Source organism: Suncus etruscus, chromosome 2 (genome assembly GCF_024139225.1).
Source record: "Suncus etruscus isolate mSunEtr1 chromosome 2, mSunEtr1.pri.cur, whole genome shotgun sequence".
In the NCBI taxonomy this organism is placed as follows: domain Eukaryota; kingdom Metazoa; phylum Chordata; class Mammalia; order Eulipotyphla; family Soricidae; genus Suncus; species Suncus etruscus.
The window spans coordinates 40,707,860-40,720,882 of NC_064849.1; the positions used below are offsets into that span (position 1 = coordinate 40,707,860).

General features: G+C 39.4%; 1 protein-coding gene across 1 annotated transcript in view; it reads left to right on the forward strand.

Annotated features, from left to right (window-relative positions):
• Window positions 1-13,023, forward strand: part of NEMF (nuclear export mediator factor) — a 66,554-nt gene that overhangs the window by 21,313 nt on the left and 32,218 nt on the right. Inside the window, exons 12-18 of the mRNA XM_049767022.1 lie at window positions 714-791; window positions 895-1,103; window positions 1,705-1,887; window positions 2,374-2,437; window positions 2,907-2,995; window positions 5,977-6,080; window positions 6,490-6,552. Coding sequence (XP_049622979.1) covers window positions 714-791; window positions 895-1,103; window positions 1,705-1,887; window positions 2,374-2,437; window positions 2,907-2,995; window positions 5,977-6,080; window positions 6,490-6,552 — 790 coding nt within the window. The remainder of the gene's footprint in view (window positions 1-713; window positions 792-894; window positions 1,104-1,704; window positions 1,888-2,373; window positions 2,438-2,906; window positions 2,996-5,976; window positions 6,081-6,489; window positions 6,553-13,023) is intronic.

Below are 13,023 nucleotides of genomic sequence, written 5' to 3' on the forward strand. Positions count from 1 at the left end.
CACTCCTGCAGGCTATGACATGCTGAGAATCAAAGTTGGGTGAGCTCTGTATAGGAAAAACACCATACATGCTTTACTATTTCTCCAGCCCTTAATCTGTCATGTTATTCTAATAGTTAAAAAATTTTAGTGTTTTTTTTATAGAATTACATTTAGCTTATAAATATTCACTAGTAGAAGGTGCTATTACTAGTGTTAGAAAATTTGCCCCAAATCAGTAAATGTAGATTCTTTACAGAGGAATAACTCAATAGAAGTCAAATAATTACTAGGAGCTGGAGCTTTTGAATTGTTAACTTAAGAAAAAAAAAATAGTCACTTGTAAAATGCTAAAAGTAATATTGAGAAAAATAAAAAGCATTAACAGAATCTGTTTGGGTAGTTAATGTTCTCTAAGAATACACTTCCTCAAACTTTATGATTTAGAAAATGTGTCTTGAATGTGAATTCTTCTTGGCTGCATAGTGTAAGGGCTTTAAAAGTGTAGCCTGTAGTCAAAAAACCCTTCCTATTTAGGGAATGGGAAGTTGGATAGGGGAGGTAGTTTTGAAGCATGAAACATTTTGAGTGTAGGATAGATCAGAGGGAAGTGGACTATATTAGTAGGTAATAATATTTGAGGACACAGAAATGGGAGTAAGATAGTGAGTTTTAGTGAGGGAGAGAAATAGTTGGAAAATTTGTTTTAACAAATCTGTTTTTGTCAACAAAAGGAAAAACAAGCATTGAAGAAATTAGATAATGTCCGAAAGGATCATGAAAACCGATTAGAAGCTCTTCAGCAGGCTCAGGTATTTTATTTATATTTGGCCTTTTCAAAATAATATTAATATTAATATTAGTGACAACATTAACTGGATTATGGTAAATATTTTAATTGAATTATTTCTTAAGGAAATAGACAAACTTAAAGGAGAGCTCATAGAAATGAACCTACAAATAGTGGACAGAGCCATCCAAGTAGTTCGAAGTGCATTAGCCAACCAGATCGATTGGACGGAAATTGGGGTCATTGTGAAAGAGGCCCAAGCTCAGGGAGACCCTGTTGCAAATGCAATCAAAGAATTAAAACTGCAAACCAATCATGTTACAATGCTGCTAAGGTAAGTTTAATTCTTGGTTCAGCAATTAATTCTTTTTTGTAGAGGGATTAGAGTGGTCTATGCTTGGCTGTGCTCAGGAGTCACTCCTGACTGATTCTGCTCTCAAGAAATCACTCTTGGCTGTCCTGGGAGACCATATAAGATGCTGGGAATCAGACCTGGGTCAGCTGAGCTCAAGGCAAATGCTCTACTCATTGTAATATCATTCCAGCCCATAATCTTCCTTTATTTAGCTGTCCTTATGTTTGGAAATTTAGCATTGAAGAAACAAAAATTAATTTGTTAAAATTGTAACTATTTCGGGGGCCAGAGCAGTGGCATAAGCATCTGCCTTGTGTGTGCTAGCCTATAGCCTGTAGCCTGGGTCTAGGATGACCACAGTTCAATCCCCTGGCATCCCATATGGTCCCCTAAGCCAGGAGCGATTTCTGAGCACATCAGGAGTAACCCCTGAGCATCAATGGTGTGGCCCAAAAACCCATAAAAAGAAAAGTTGTAACTATTTCGAGTTCATGAATCAGTTGTACTATCAGTGAGGGGAAAGTTGACAATAAAGTGATGTCATTGACATGAGTGAAATACTATTGAATATTTTTAATAGAAATCCATACTTATTATCAGAGGAGGAAGATGATGATGTTGATGTTGACATCAATGACGAAATCGAACCACCAAAAGGAAAAAAGAAAAAGCAAAAGAATAAACAGCTACAGAAGCCTCAGAAAAATAGGCCGTTACTTGTTGATGTTGATCTCAGTCTATCAGCATATGCCAATGCCAAAAAGTAAGTCTTAAATTTGAGTACAAACTTTATATAAGGTATTATCTGATAAATTAGTTTTGTTATTATAGATATAAAGAGGTTTTGCCTATGTCCACTTTTGGGTGAACATGCTTTTAAAATACCTTGTTTTATATATTATACAACTTTTTTTTATATTATACAACTTTTTTTATATTCAGCATATAATGTAATAGTTGCATAATGCACAAATTGTTTTAATTTCAGAGTCTTAGAAGTAATGGGGGTGGAGGGGAAATTAGAAGTAATGGGCCTTGGAGATAGATAAACGTCTGGGGCACATCCCCACCTTGAGCCTTGGGTTCAGCTCCTGGTATCACATGACCTCCCAAGCATAACCAGGTAGGCTACAGTGTTCTCAAGCACCATAGGCAAGGTTCCCCACCCCCACCCCCAAATCAAAGTAACGTAGTAGAAAATTGAAGAACAAAGGTTTTACTTAATATCGATGTAAATCTGTTTTTCTAGGTATTACGATCACAAGCGATATGCTGCTAAAAAAACACAAAAGACGGTTGAAGCTGCTGAAAAGGTACCTAATCTTTTTTTTTACAGTATTGATTTCCTCTACTTCAATGGCTTTATTGTTGTTTTTTTTTTTTTTGTTTAAATGAAGTTTGGGAGATGGGGGTGAGGGGTGGGGTGTGAGCTGCAGAGTAACAGAGCTAAGCTCATGTGTTGAGTGCAGTTGCATGCAGGAGCCCAGGGAGCGACACCACAGAACCTAGAGTTGTCTCTGAGCACCACAGATTCTTCCTTGTAGGACTCAGGGAACTGTGTGTAGAGCCAGAGATCAAATCATGCAAGGCAAGCACCTTAAACACTTCTATTTCTCAGGTCCCTGGAGATAAAATATTTTATTCTCTCTCATGTATGTATGTTTTGTGTATGTGCACATACACACACACACTCTTTGAAGACATTTGAAAAACTGTTCATTACCCTATTTGATATTTCATTAAATCCTCAACTGCTTTTTTTAAATTTTTTAAAATAAATAGGCATTCAAGTCAGCAGAGAAGAAAACAAAGCAAACCTTAAAAGAAGTCCAAACAGTTACTTCTATTCAAAAAGCAAGAAAAGTGTATTGGTAAGTGTTCTATCTTTTAAAAATACAGATTTTGGGGTCCAGAAATGATAGCACAGTGGCCTTGCACGCAGCCTACCTCGGATCAATCTCTGGCAGCCCATATGGTCTCCTGAGCACCACCAAGAGTAATTCCTGAGTGCAGAGCTAGGAGTAAACCCTGAGCATTGTCAGGTGTCTCTCAAAAAATACAACAAAAAACAATTATGTTTGGGGAAAGAGAATAACCACTCAGTGCTTGGGCCTGGGGGATACGTCAAGTTATTCTCAGCCTAACAGTTCAGTTGTAGGGTCTGGCAGTATGGTTGTGCTTAAACCCAACAGTGCTGGAACTCAGCAGGGCCGTTTTAGCACTGCTGAGAGGTCCCATGTGGTACTAGTGATCAGACTTGGAGCCAGGACTTCCGTAGGTGTCAGGCATGAGCTTGAGCCCTTGAGCTGTCTCCCTAATCTCTACATGTTTTGATTTTAATAAAAATTATCCATGTAAACAAGCACTGTTAAAGCTTTTTTCTTTTTTCTTTTTTTTTCTTTATTTAAGCTCCATGATTACACACATGATTGTAGTTGGGTTTCAGTCATAAAAAAGAACACCCCCCCTTTACCAGTGCACATTCCCACCACTAATACCCCCATCTTCCTCCTTTCCCACCCCCTTGACTGCTTTCGAGACAAGCATTCTACTTCTTTCATTAACTGTTAAAAGCTTTTACATGAGCAAACTAGGTTTGATCCCCACCTAACATACAGTCCCCCAATGCCCAGAGTGATTCCTTTTTTTTTTTTGGTTTTTCGGGCCACATCCGTTTAATGCTCAGGGGTTACTCCTGGCCAAGCGCTCAGAAATTGCCCCTGGCTTGGGGGGGACCATATGGGACACCGGGGGATCGAACCGCCATCCTTCCTTGGCTGGCGCTTGCAAGGCAGACACCTTACCTCTAGCGCCACCTCGCCAGCCCCCCAGAGTGATTCCTAAGCACAGAACCAGGAGTAAATCACGAGGATCTCTGTGTGTGGCCAAAAAGAAAGGGTAAAAAAAAAAAAAAAAAGAGTAGGTTTTGTTTGAACTTTTGTATGTATACAGAAACATAGCATGCTAATCACATGGCTTCTTGTTTGATAGTGGTAATTAAAACTGTAGGGAAACAGTTTTCAAAAAAAAAATGTATGAAGTAACTGGAGAGACAATAGAGAGTTTAAGGTGTTTTCCTTGTGTGTGGTTGACTCAGTTCATCCCGGTATTGTATATCCCATGAGGAGTGTTAGGAATGACCCCTAAACATTAAGCCAAAATTAACACCTGAGAATGATCAAGCCATTCACCTTCCTCAACACAAAATATTAAAAAGTTGAATCTAATCTTAATCTATCATCTTTAGTGAAAAGTTTTTTTTTTGGTTTTTTTTTTTTTTTTTTTGGTTTTTGGGCCACACCCGTTTGACGCTCAGGGGTTACTCCTGGCTATGTGCTCAGAAATCGCCCCTGGCATGGGGGGACCATATGGGACGCCGGGGGATCGAACCACGGTCCTTCCTTGGCTAGCGCTTGCAAGGCAGACACCTTACCTCCAGCGCCACCTACCCGGCCCCGAAAAGTTTTTTTTGTTTGTTTGTTTGTTTTGTTTTGTTTTGTTTTTTGGGTAACAACCAGCCGTGTTCAGTGGTTACTCCTGGCTCCATGCTCAGAAATCGCTCCTGGCAGGCTCAGGGGACCATATGGGATGCCGAGATTCAAACCAATGACCTTCTGCATGAAAGGCAAATGCCTTAGCTCCATGCTATCTCTCTGGCCCCGAAAAGTTTTTTAAATTGTAGATTATATCATAAAGAATATGAGTAAGAATCATTTCTCTATAACCTAACAAAGACAGGAGGAATAATTTTCCTTTGTTGTTGTTTTTGGGCCACACCTGGCAGCACTCAGTTGTTATTCCTGGCTCTATGCTCAGACATTATTACTGTCATGGGGGGGCCATATGGGATGCTGGGATACGAACCACTGTCCTTCCGCATGCAAGGCAAACACCCTACCTCCATGCTATCTCTCCGGCCCCAACTTTCCTTTTTTTTTTTTTTTTTTTTATAACAGAGCTCCCAAAACCTAAGCAGTGCCCCAATGAAAGAAAGCTAAAGCATATGATATTTTTATACATTTGCTTTGTGTATTTCATTACTATAAGTTTCTTGAGGTTAAGAAAGCTCAGAGAGAGAACATATTTTGGGGTTGGGAGAACAGTTTGCATGTCAGGTACCTGGGATTGATTCCTGGCACCTTATCCCCCAGACTACCAGGAAGGATTCCAAAGCAACAGGTTTTGAGAAGCCCATGAGCATTGCTGAATTTAAAACAGTCTTTTAAGATTATCCTAGAGGGAAGCCAGAGAGATAGTACAGGGACAGAATGCTTGCCTTGCTTCAGGTTGACCCAGGTTCAATCCCTGACACCCTTTTAGTTCCCTAAGCACTGCCAGATGTCACTCCAAAACAAGAGGATTATCCTGGGGTACCAGATAGTTTAGGGTTTAAGACATTTGTTTTGGTTTTGGGGCCACACATGGCAATGTTCAAGAATTACTCCTGGTTCTTCACTCAGGAATTACTCCTGGTAGAGTTTGCGGGGCCATTTGGGATACTGGGGAGCAAAACTGAGTCTGCTGAATGCAAGACAAATGTCCTATTCACTGTACTATCCCTCCTATGGCCCCAGGCTTAAGGCACTTGTATTTGTATAGGCTGCCTCCAGTTTGGTCCCCTACCACTTTCAGGTATCTGAGCACCACTGAGTTTGACCTGAAAACAAACAGAATTGTCCTAAACAATTTGCTTTACATGAACTTGATTCCTTGAAAGAAATTAAACGATCAGTTTATCGTAATATCACAGTTAGGACACCTTCTAATTTTGTCCTGTTTGTTGAAACAGAACAAATTTAGGATATTAGATAGGCAAAAACAAATATTAACATTTTTTCTTTTAATTTGCTAGGTTTGAGAAATTTCTGTGGTTCATTAGCTCAGAGAACTATCTAATTATAGGTGGACGAGATCAACAACAGAATGAAATAATTGTGAAAAGATACTTGACACCAGGTAAGCTAGATTAAAATTCTAAAGAATTTTCTCTTAAGAAAATGAATCAGTTTTCACATTATACATAGATTTTTTTTTTTTTTTTTAACCTTATGTTCCTTTGACAGACTTAATTGGTAGAAAGAGTTTGATGTCTGGTTTAGAGTTCCTGGATGAGTATATTCACACTTAAACCTCCTGTTAAGTAAATGTTCAAAGTAGTAATGTGGAATTAATTTATAAGTGTTATTAATCAATCTAGGTGTTATTAACTATAACACTATCGATTCTCTTACATTGACAAAGTAGCTTTTAAGCCTCCAAAGTTATAGCAGCTGAAATTCTTGTAAGCCTGATTTTCAGTACTGAAGTTTATAGTCATTTTTTAAATTTAGAAATAGAACTTAAAAGTATTATTTTTCTTCTTAAGGGGACATTTATGTTCATGCTGATCTTCATGGAGCTACTAGCTGTGTAATTAAGAACCCAACAGGTAATAATATTTTTTCCACTACTCAGGCATATAATTCCTTTCCATTTTTAAAATATCTTAATATAAAGTTATTGGAAGAGATAAAAGATAATTTGATGAATATTGATCAATTCATCAGAAAGGTATGAAAATGACAAAGGTGGATTAAAAGTCTTAGAATGCATGAAAAAGAGTGTGACAGAATTTATAGGAGAAATTTAGTTAATTCAACAATATAATATTCAGCTCAACATTAAAAAATTCAGTATTCAGCTTTTTTTTTTTTTTTTAATGTTTTGGGAATATAATTCCACACATCTTCAAAACATGTTACTCTCACAACCATCACCAAAATCCCAATGTCCTTCCATTACAGTCTATAGGATGCCTTTCGTCCTCCAATCACCTTGTTTCCTCTTTTTTTTTTTTTTTTTTTTGTGGTTTTTGGGTCACACCCGGCAGTGCTCAGGGGTTACTCCTGGCTCCGTGCTCAGAAATTGCTCCTGGCAGGCACGGGGGACCATATGGGACGCTGGGATTCGAACCGATGACCTCTTGCATGAAAGGCAAACGCCTTACCTCCATGCTATCTCTTCAGCCCCTGTTTCCTCTTTTAATCATAATTCTGTAGTCTAAGATAACAGGTTTCTTTTCCTTTTTTCTTTTTTTTTTTCGTTTTGGGGCCACACCCGGTGATGCTCAGGGGTTACTCCTGGCTATGCGCTCAGAAATTGCTCCTGGCTTTAGGGATCATATGGGATGCTGGGGGATCAAATTTTGGTCCATCCTAGGTTAGCGCGTGCAAGGCAAACACCTTACCACTTGTGCCACTGCTCCTGCCTCAGGGTTTCTTTTTCATTTGGGGGCCACACCGGCGGTGCTCAGGGGTTACTCCTGGCTATCTGCTCAGAAATAGCTCCTGGCAGGCACAGGGGACCATATGGGATGCCAGGATTCGAACCAACCACCTTAGGTCCTGGATTGGCTGCTTGCAAGCAAACGCCGCTCTGCTATCTCTCCAGAAAGAGTTTCTTTTTCTTGGTTGTTTTTCTATTCTTGTGCTTTACTTCTCTATATCCCACAGATTAATGTGATGATTTTTATGATACTTATATCTCTCCTCTGACATGCTTCACTTTAACATGCCCCCCTCTGGTTTCATCTGTATTGTTCCAAATGCCAGGGTTTCCTTTTTCTTGGGGCTGAATGTAATGTGTGTGTGTGTGTGTGTGTGTGTGTGTATACACATATATACATACATATGCAATATTTCCTTTATCCATTATCTGTTGTTTGACACTTATAAGGGTATGTATGTATGTATGTATGTATGTATGTATGTATGTATGTATATTTTTGAATTACTGTTTTTTGAATAGATATGTAGGGGTGAATTGATGGATCACGTGGGGGGTGGTTAAGCCAAACCCAGAAGTACTTGGGGTTACTTCTGGTAGTGCTGGGGTGGAAAATGCCAGAGATTGAACCAGTACTTTCATATGCAAAGCTTGTCCTCCAGCCCATTAAACTGGTTCTCTAGCCCCTGGTTTTTTCTTCATCCTTTTTTTTGTTTTGTTTTGTTTTTTGGGCCATACCCATTTGTTGCTCAGGGGTTACTCCTAGCTAAGCGCTCAGAAATCGCCCCTGGCTTGGGGGGACCATATGAGATGCCAGGGGATCTAACTGCGGTCCTTCCTTGGCTAGCACTTGCAAGGCAGACACCTTACCTCTAGTGCCACCTCTCCGGCCCCTCTTCATCCTTTTTTTAATGGACTGAGTTTTCCATACTATTTTCAAAGAAGCTGGGCTAATTTACATTCCCATCGTTAGTATATGAGGGTTCCTTTTCCTCCACATTCCAGCAATTCCAACACTTACATATGACTTTTTAAAAATAACTTTTTTATTGAATCACTGTGATTACAGTTATTCATGATTGAGTTTCAGATGTATTGTGTTTGAGCACTAATCCTTTCACCACTATATATATACCATTCTCAAAAGTGTGAAGAGATATCTTGTTACTTTTATTTGTATTTAAATAATGAGCGACTGGAGCAATAGGACAGCATTAGGACCTTTGCCTTCATGTGGCTGACCTGGGTTCTATCCCTAGCATTTCAAATGATCCCCGAGCCTGCCAGGAGCTATTTCTCAGTGCAGAGCGAGGAGTAACCCCTGAACACCATTGGGTGTGGTCCCCACCAAAATAAAAGGAATGACCTTTATTTTAAATGTGTCTATTACTCATTATTCTCAAATGCACTTAAAATATTTGCCAACATGGGCTATATGATAACCTGTTATAAAAAATCAGTACATTTGAAGTTGGAGTGATAGTATAGATAGTAGCTCATTTGCCAGTGCTATATCTCCTACTCCCCATATAAAGTCCCCTGAGCTGGCCAGGAATAAGCCCTGAGCGCCACTAGATGTGTCATGAAAACTAAATAAACAGTAAATTTGAAACTACTGAAATCTTACAAAGTAAGTTTTCTGACCATTACTAGAAGAAAAAATGGAAGGTTTATATAGCTGTATAGAAATTAAATATCATACTCATGTATAATGATTAAGAGGTATCATGGGGAGGGTTAAAAAACTGTGTAGTGGAGATGGAGAGATAGTAATTGGGTAGGATGTAGGATATTTTACTTGTCTTGCATGCTGCCAACCTGGGTTTGATCATCATACACCATATGGTCCCTGAGCCTGCCTCGAGTGCTTTCGAAGCACCACTGGGTATGGCCCAAAATTGAACAATAAAATTCTATCTAGGAGCCTGAGAGAGAATACAGGGGTTAAAGTGTTTACCTTACACTTTGACAACTGTAAATGGTCCTTCAAATATCACCAGGTGTGTATTCCCAAGTACAGAGGTAAAGCCCTAGGTTTTTCTAGGTTTTCCTTCCCCTATTAAAAAACAAACTACAAATCCTCAAGATTTATGAACTAGAAACAGATATATCAAAACTTAAACAAGAAAGCAAAAAGTAAATGAAGAAAGGAAGAAAATAATAAAAATTAAAGCAGGGGTAGGAACCCTAGAAAAATAGAGAAAATCAGTGACACCAATTTGTTCTTTGTTGTTTTGTTTGTTTAATTTTTGGGGCCACACCCAGCAGTGCTCCGGTTACTCCTGTACTATCTCTCTAGACCTCTACTAATTTGTTAACTTTTTATTTTCTGATGGGGGCACACCCAGCAGTGCTCAGGAGTTATTTCTGGCTCAGTACTCAGGGATCATTCTTGGTGGGCTCAGGTGACCTTATGAAGTACTGGGGATTGAACTCAGGTTGGCTGCATGTTAGGCAAGAGCCCTTCCTGCTATATTGGTACTCCAGCCCTTTTACAAATTTTGTAACTGAAGATTAAACATTCCTTTACGAGTTCTTCCAAAAAATAGAAAAGAGACAATATCCTAAATAATTTTAAAGACTATTACCTTAATAAAAATAAGGAGGGTGGGGCCGGGCGGTGGCGCTAAAGGTAAGGTGCCTGCCTTGCCTGCGCTAGCCTTGGACGGACTGCGGTTCGATCCCCTGGTGTCCCATATGGTCCCCCAAGCCAGGAGTGACTTCTGAGCGCATAGCCAGGAGTAACCCCTGAGCGTCACCAGGTGTGGCCCAAAAACCAAAAAAAAAAAAAAAAAAATAAGGAGGGTTATTTGGGCGGGGGGGCTTGGTAGTCACAAAAATACTGAAATAAAATAGAGGATTTTATAAGGAAACTACAGACCAGTATGACTTACACATAAAATTCTTAACATATGGAGCCTGAGCGATAGTATAGTAAGTAGAGTGCTTGCTTTGTATGCTCCAACCCAGGTTCAATCCCCAGAATTCCATATTATCTCCCAACCCCCCAGGTGTAATTCCTGAGTGCAGAGCCAAGAGAAAACCCCTGAGCAATGCTGGATGTGGCAGAAAACCAAAATATAAAAATCAGACTAGACAGATACTACAATGGTTAAGGCACATGACTTATATACAGCTCATCTTGGTTCATTCCTCAGCACCACACGTCTTGTGAGCATGCCATGTGCAGCCTTAGGTCCCCCTTAAAGCAGGTAGTGTCCCAGGTAACGTCCAGTGGCAGGTCCTGAGCAGTATTGTATATTTGGGTCATGTATTGAATTACTGTCCAATTAGCCAAGAATACCAAGAGGGACCATTCTGGCCTTCCCTACCATTTCTTGAGAGACACTTCCAACAACAACAACAAAAAGCATACTACCTGCTAATGAAATCCAGCAGCATATTCAAGGATTAGAAACATAAAAAAGTGGGTTTTATCTTAGGAATGCAAGGTTGGTTTAATATGTGAAAATTAATCTGTATAATAATGTTTTAATAAAGGACAAACCTACACAGTCACTATACAAAAACTAAATTAATGCAGAAAAATGCCTTTGGCAGCAAGTCACTGTGGGATTACCTACAACCCAGCACTGGGTGTGTAATTGCACCTTTACTTTTGGCTTTTCATCTTTTTCTCTGTCTCTGAATAATCCCATAGTCTTTTTTATAGAATTATTATCTACCTTCAATAAAATTATTTTACTTCACTGGATATAAAAGAAGAAAAGAATAGCTTTGGCAAAAACTAATGCCCATTTGAAATAAAAAACATTCAATAGAAAAGTAGAATGGAACTTTTAGCTTAGTAAAGAACCCTTAAAATAAACCATAACTGGGGGCTGGAGTGGTAGTACAATGGGTAGGGTGCTTGCTTTGCATGTGACCAACCCAAGTTCAATGTCCAGCATCCCATATGGTCTCCTGAGTCTGCTAGGACTGATGTCTGAGTGCAGAGCCAGGAGTAAACCTGAACACCGTCAGATGTGGTCCACAAACAAAAATAAAAGATTGTTTCTTTTGCAAGATAACATGATCTTTATATATTGTATTTTAAGAAGTTTTAATGAAAACTTAATACTTCATAAATAAGTGTAGCAATTCCAAGTTACAAAATCAATGTACTAAAGATAGTAATATTTTTAATTATTATTTTTGGGGGGCTTACTCCTGGCTCTGCACTAAGGGATCACTCCTGACAGAGTTTGGAGAATCATATGAAGTGTCAGGGATAAACCTAAGTCTGCTGGGTACAAGACAAGCCCCCTACCTGCCATACATTGCTCTAGCCCTGCTAGTTGTATTTCTTTTTTTTTTGTTTTGTTTTGTTTTGTTTTTGGGCCATACCCGGCGGTGCTCAGGGGTTACTCCTGGCTGTCTGCTCAGAAATAGCTCCTGGCAGGCACGGGGGACCATATGGGACACCGGGATTCGAACCAACCACCTTTGGTCCTGGATCGGCTGCTTGCAAGGCAAACGCCGCTGTGCTATCTCTCCGGGCCCTAGATGTATTTCTGTCTATTAACAATGAACACTAGAAGAAGGTAATCAATATGAGATGAGGAAGTGGCTCAGGTGAGAAGAGTGTTTGCCAGGCTCTGAGTCTAATTCCCTAGTACCATGTGACTATCTAATATTGCAGGAAGTGCTCCCTTGCCTATGAGCACCAGTGGACGTGGCTCTTACTTTAAAAAATTTTCCTGGATAAAAGAAAATTAATAATGAAAATGTATAGATTTGTCTTTTGTTTCTGAAGCTGTACCCACTGGCAAATTTATTGTATTACTTAGAAATAAATATATCAGGGCCGTCAAGGTGGCGCTAGAGGTAAGGTGTCTGCCTTGCAAGCGCTAGCCAAGGAAGGACTGCGTCCCATATGGTCCCCCAAGCCAGGGGCAATTTCTTTTTTTTTTTTTTTTGGTTTTTGGGCCACACCCGGCAGTGCTCAGGGGTTACTCCTGGCTGTCTGCTCAGAAATAGCTCCTGGCAGGCACGGGGGACCATATGGGACACCAGGATTCGAACCAACCACCTTTGGTCCTGGATGGGCTGCTTGCAAGGCAAGCACGGCTGTGCTATCTCTCCGGGCCCCACCAGGTGCAATTTCTGAGTGCTTAGCCAGGAGTAACCCCTGAGAATCAAACGGGTGTGGCCCGAAAAACCAAAAAAAAAAAAAAAGAAAAGAAAAGAAAAATAAATATATCAAAAGGCATATAACCAAACTAAAAAAATTATTGAAGGATATTAGATTTTTTTATGAAAATCTTCCAAGTTTAAATAGTACTTTGGTGGTAGTATTGCTCTCTGCATTAACCTAGAGATTTGATACAGTCCCTCCAAAAATTCTAGCTGCCTTTTTGTTTTTTGTTTTTTTACAGAATTGGACAGGTTGATCCTAAATATATGGAAATTCAAGGACCCAGATTACCCACATCATTCTTGAACAAAATTGTGGGACTCTTATTTCTGATTTCAAAACATCCTAGTAGGTAATAGTTATTAAGACAGTGTGGTATTGGCATAAGTATGAACAGATAAATTAACAAAGAGAATTTATGATACTTTGTTTAGGGTCACTTGTTTTTTGTTTTGTTTTGTTTTTTTGGTTTTTGGGCCACACCCGGTAATGCTCAGG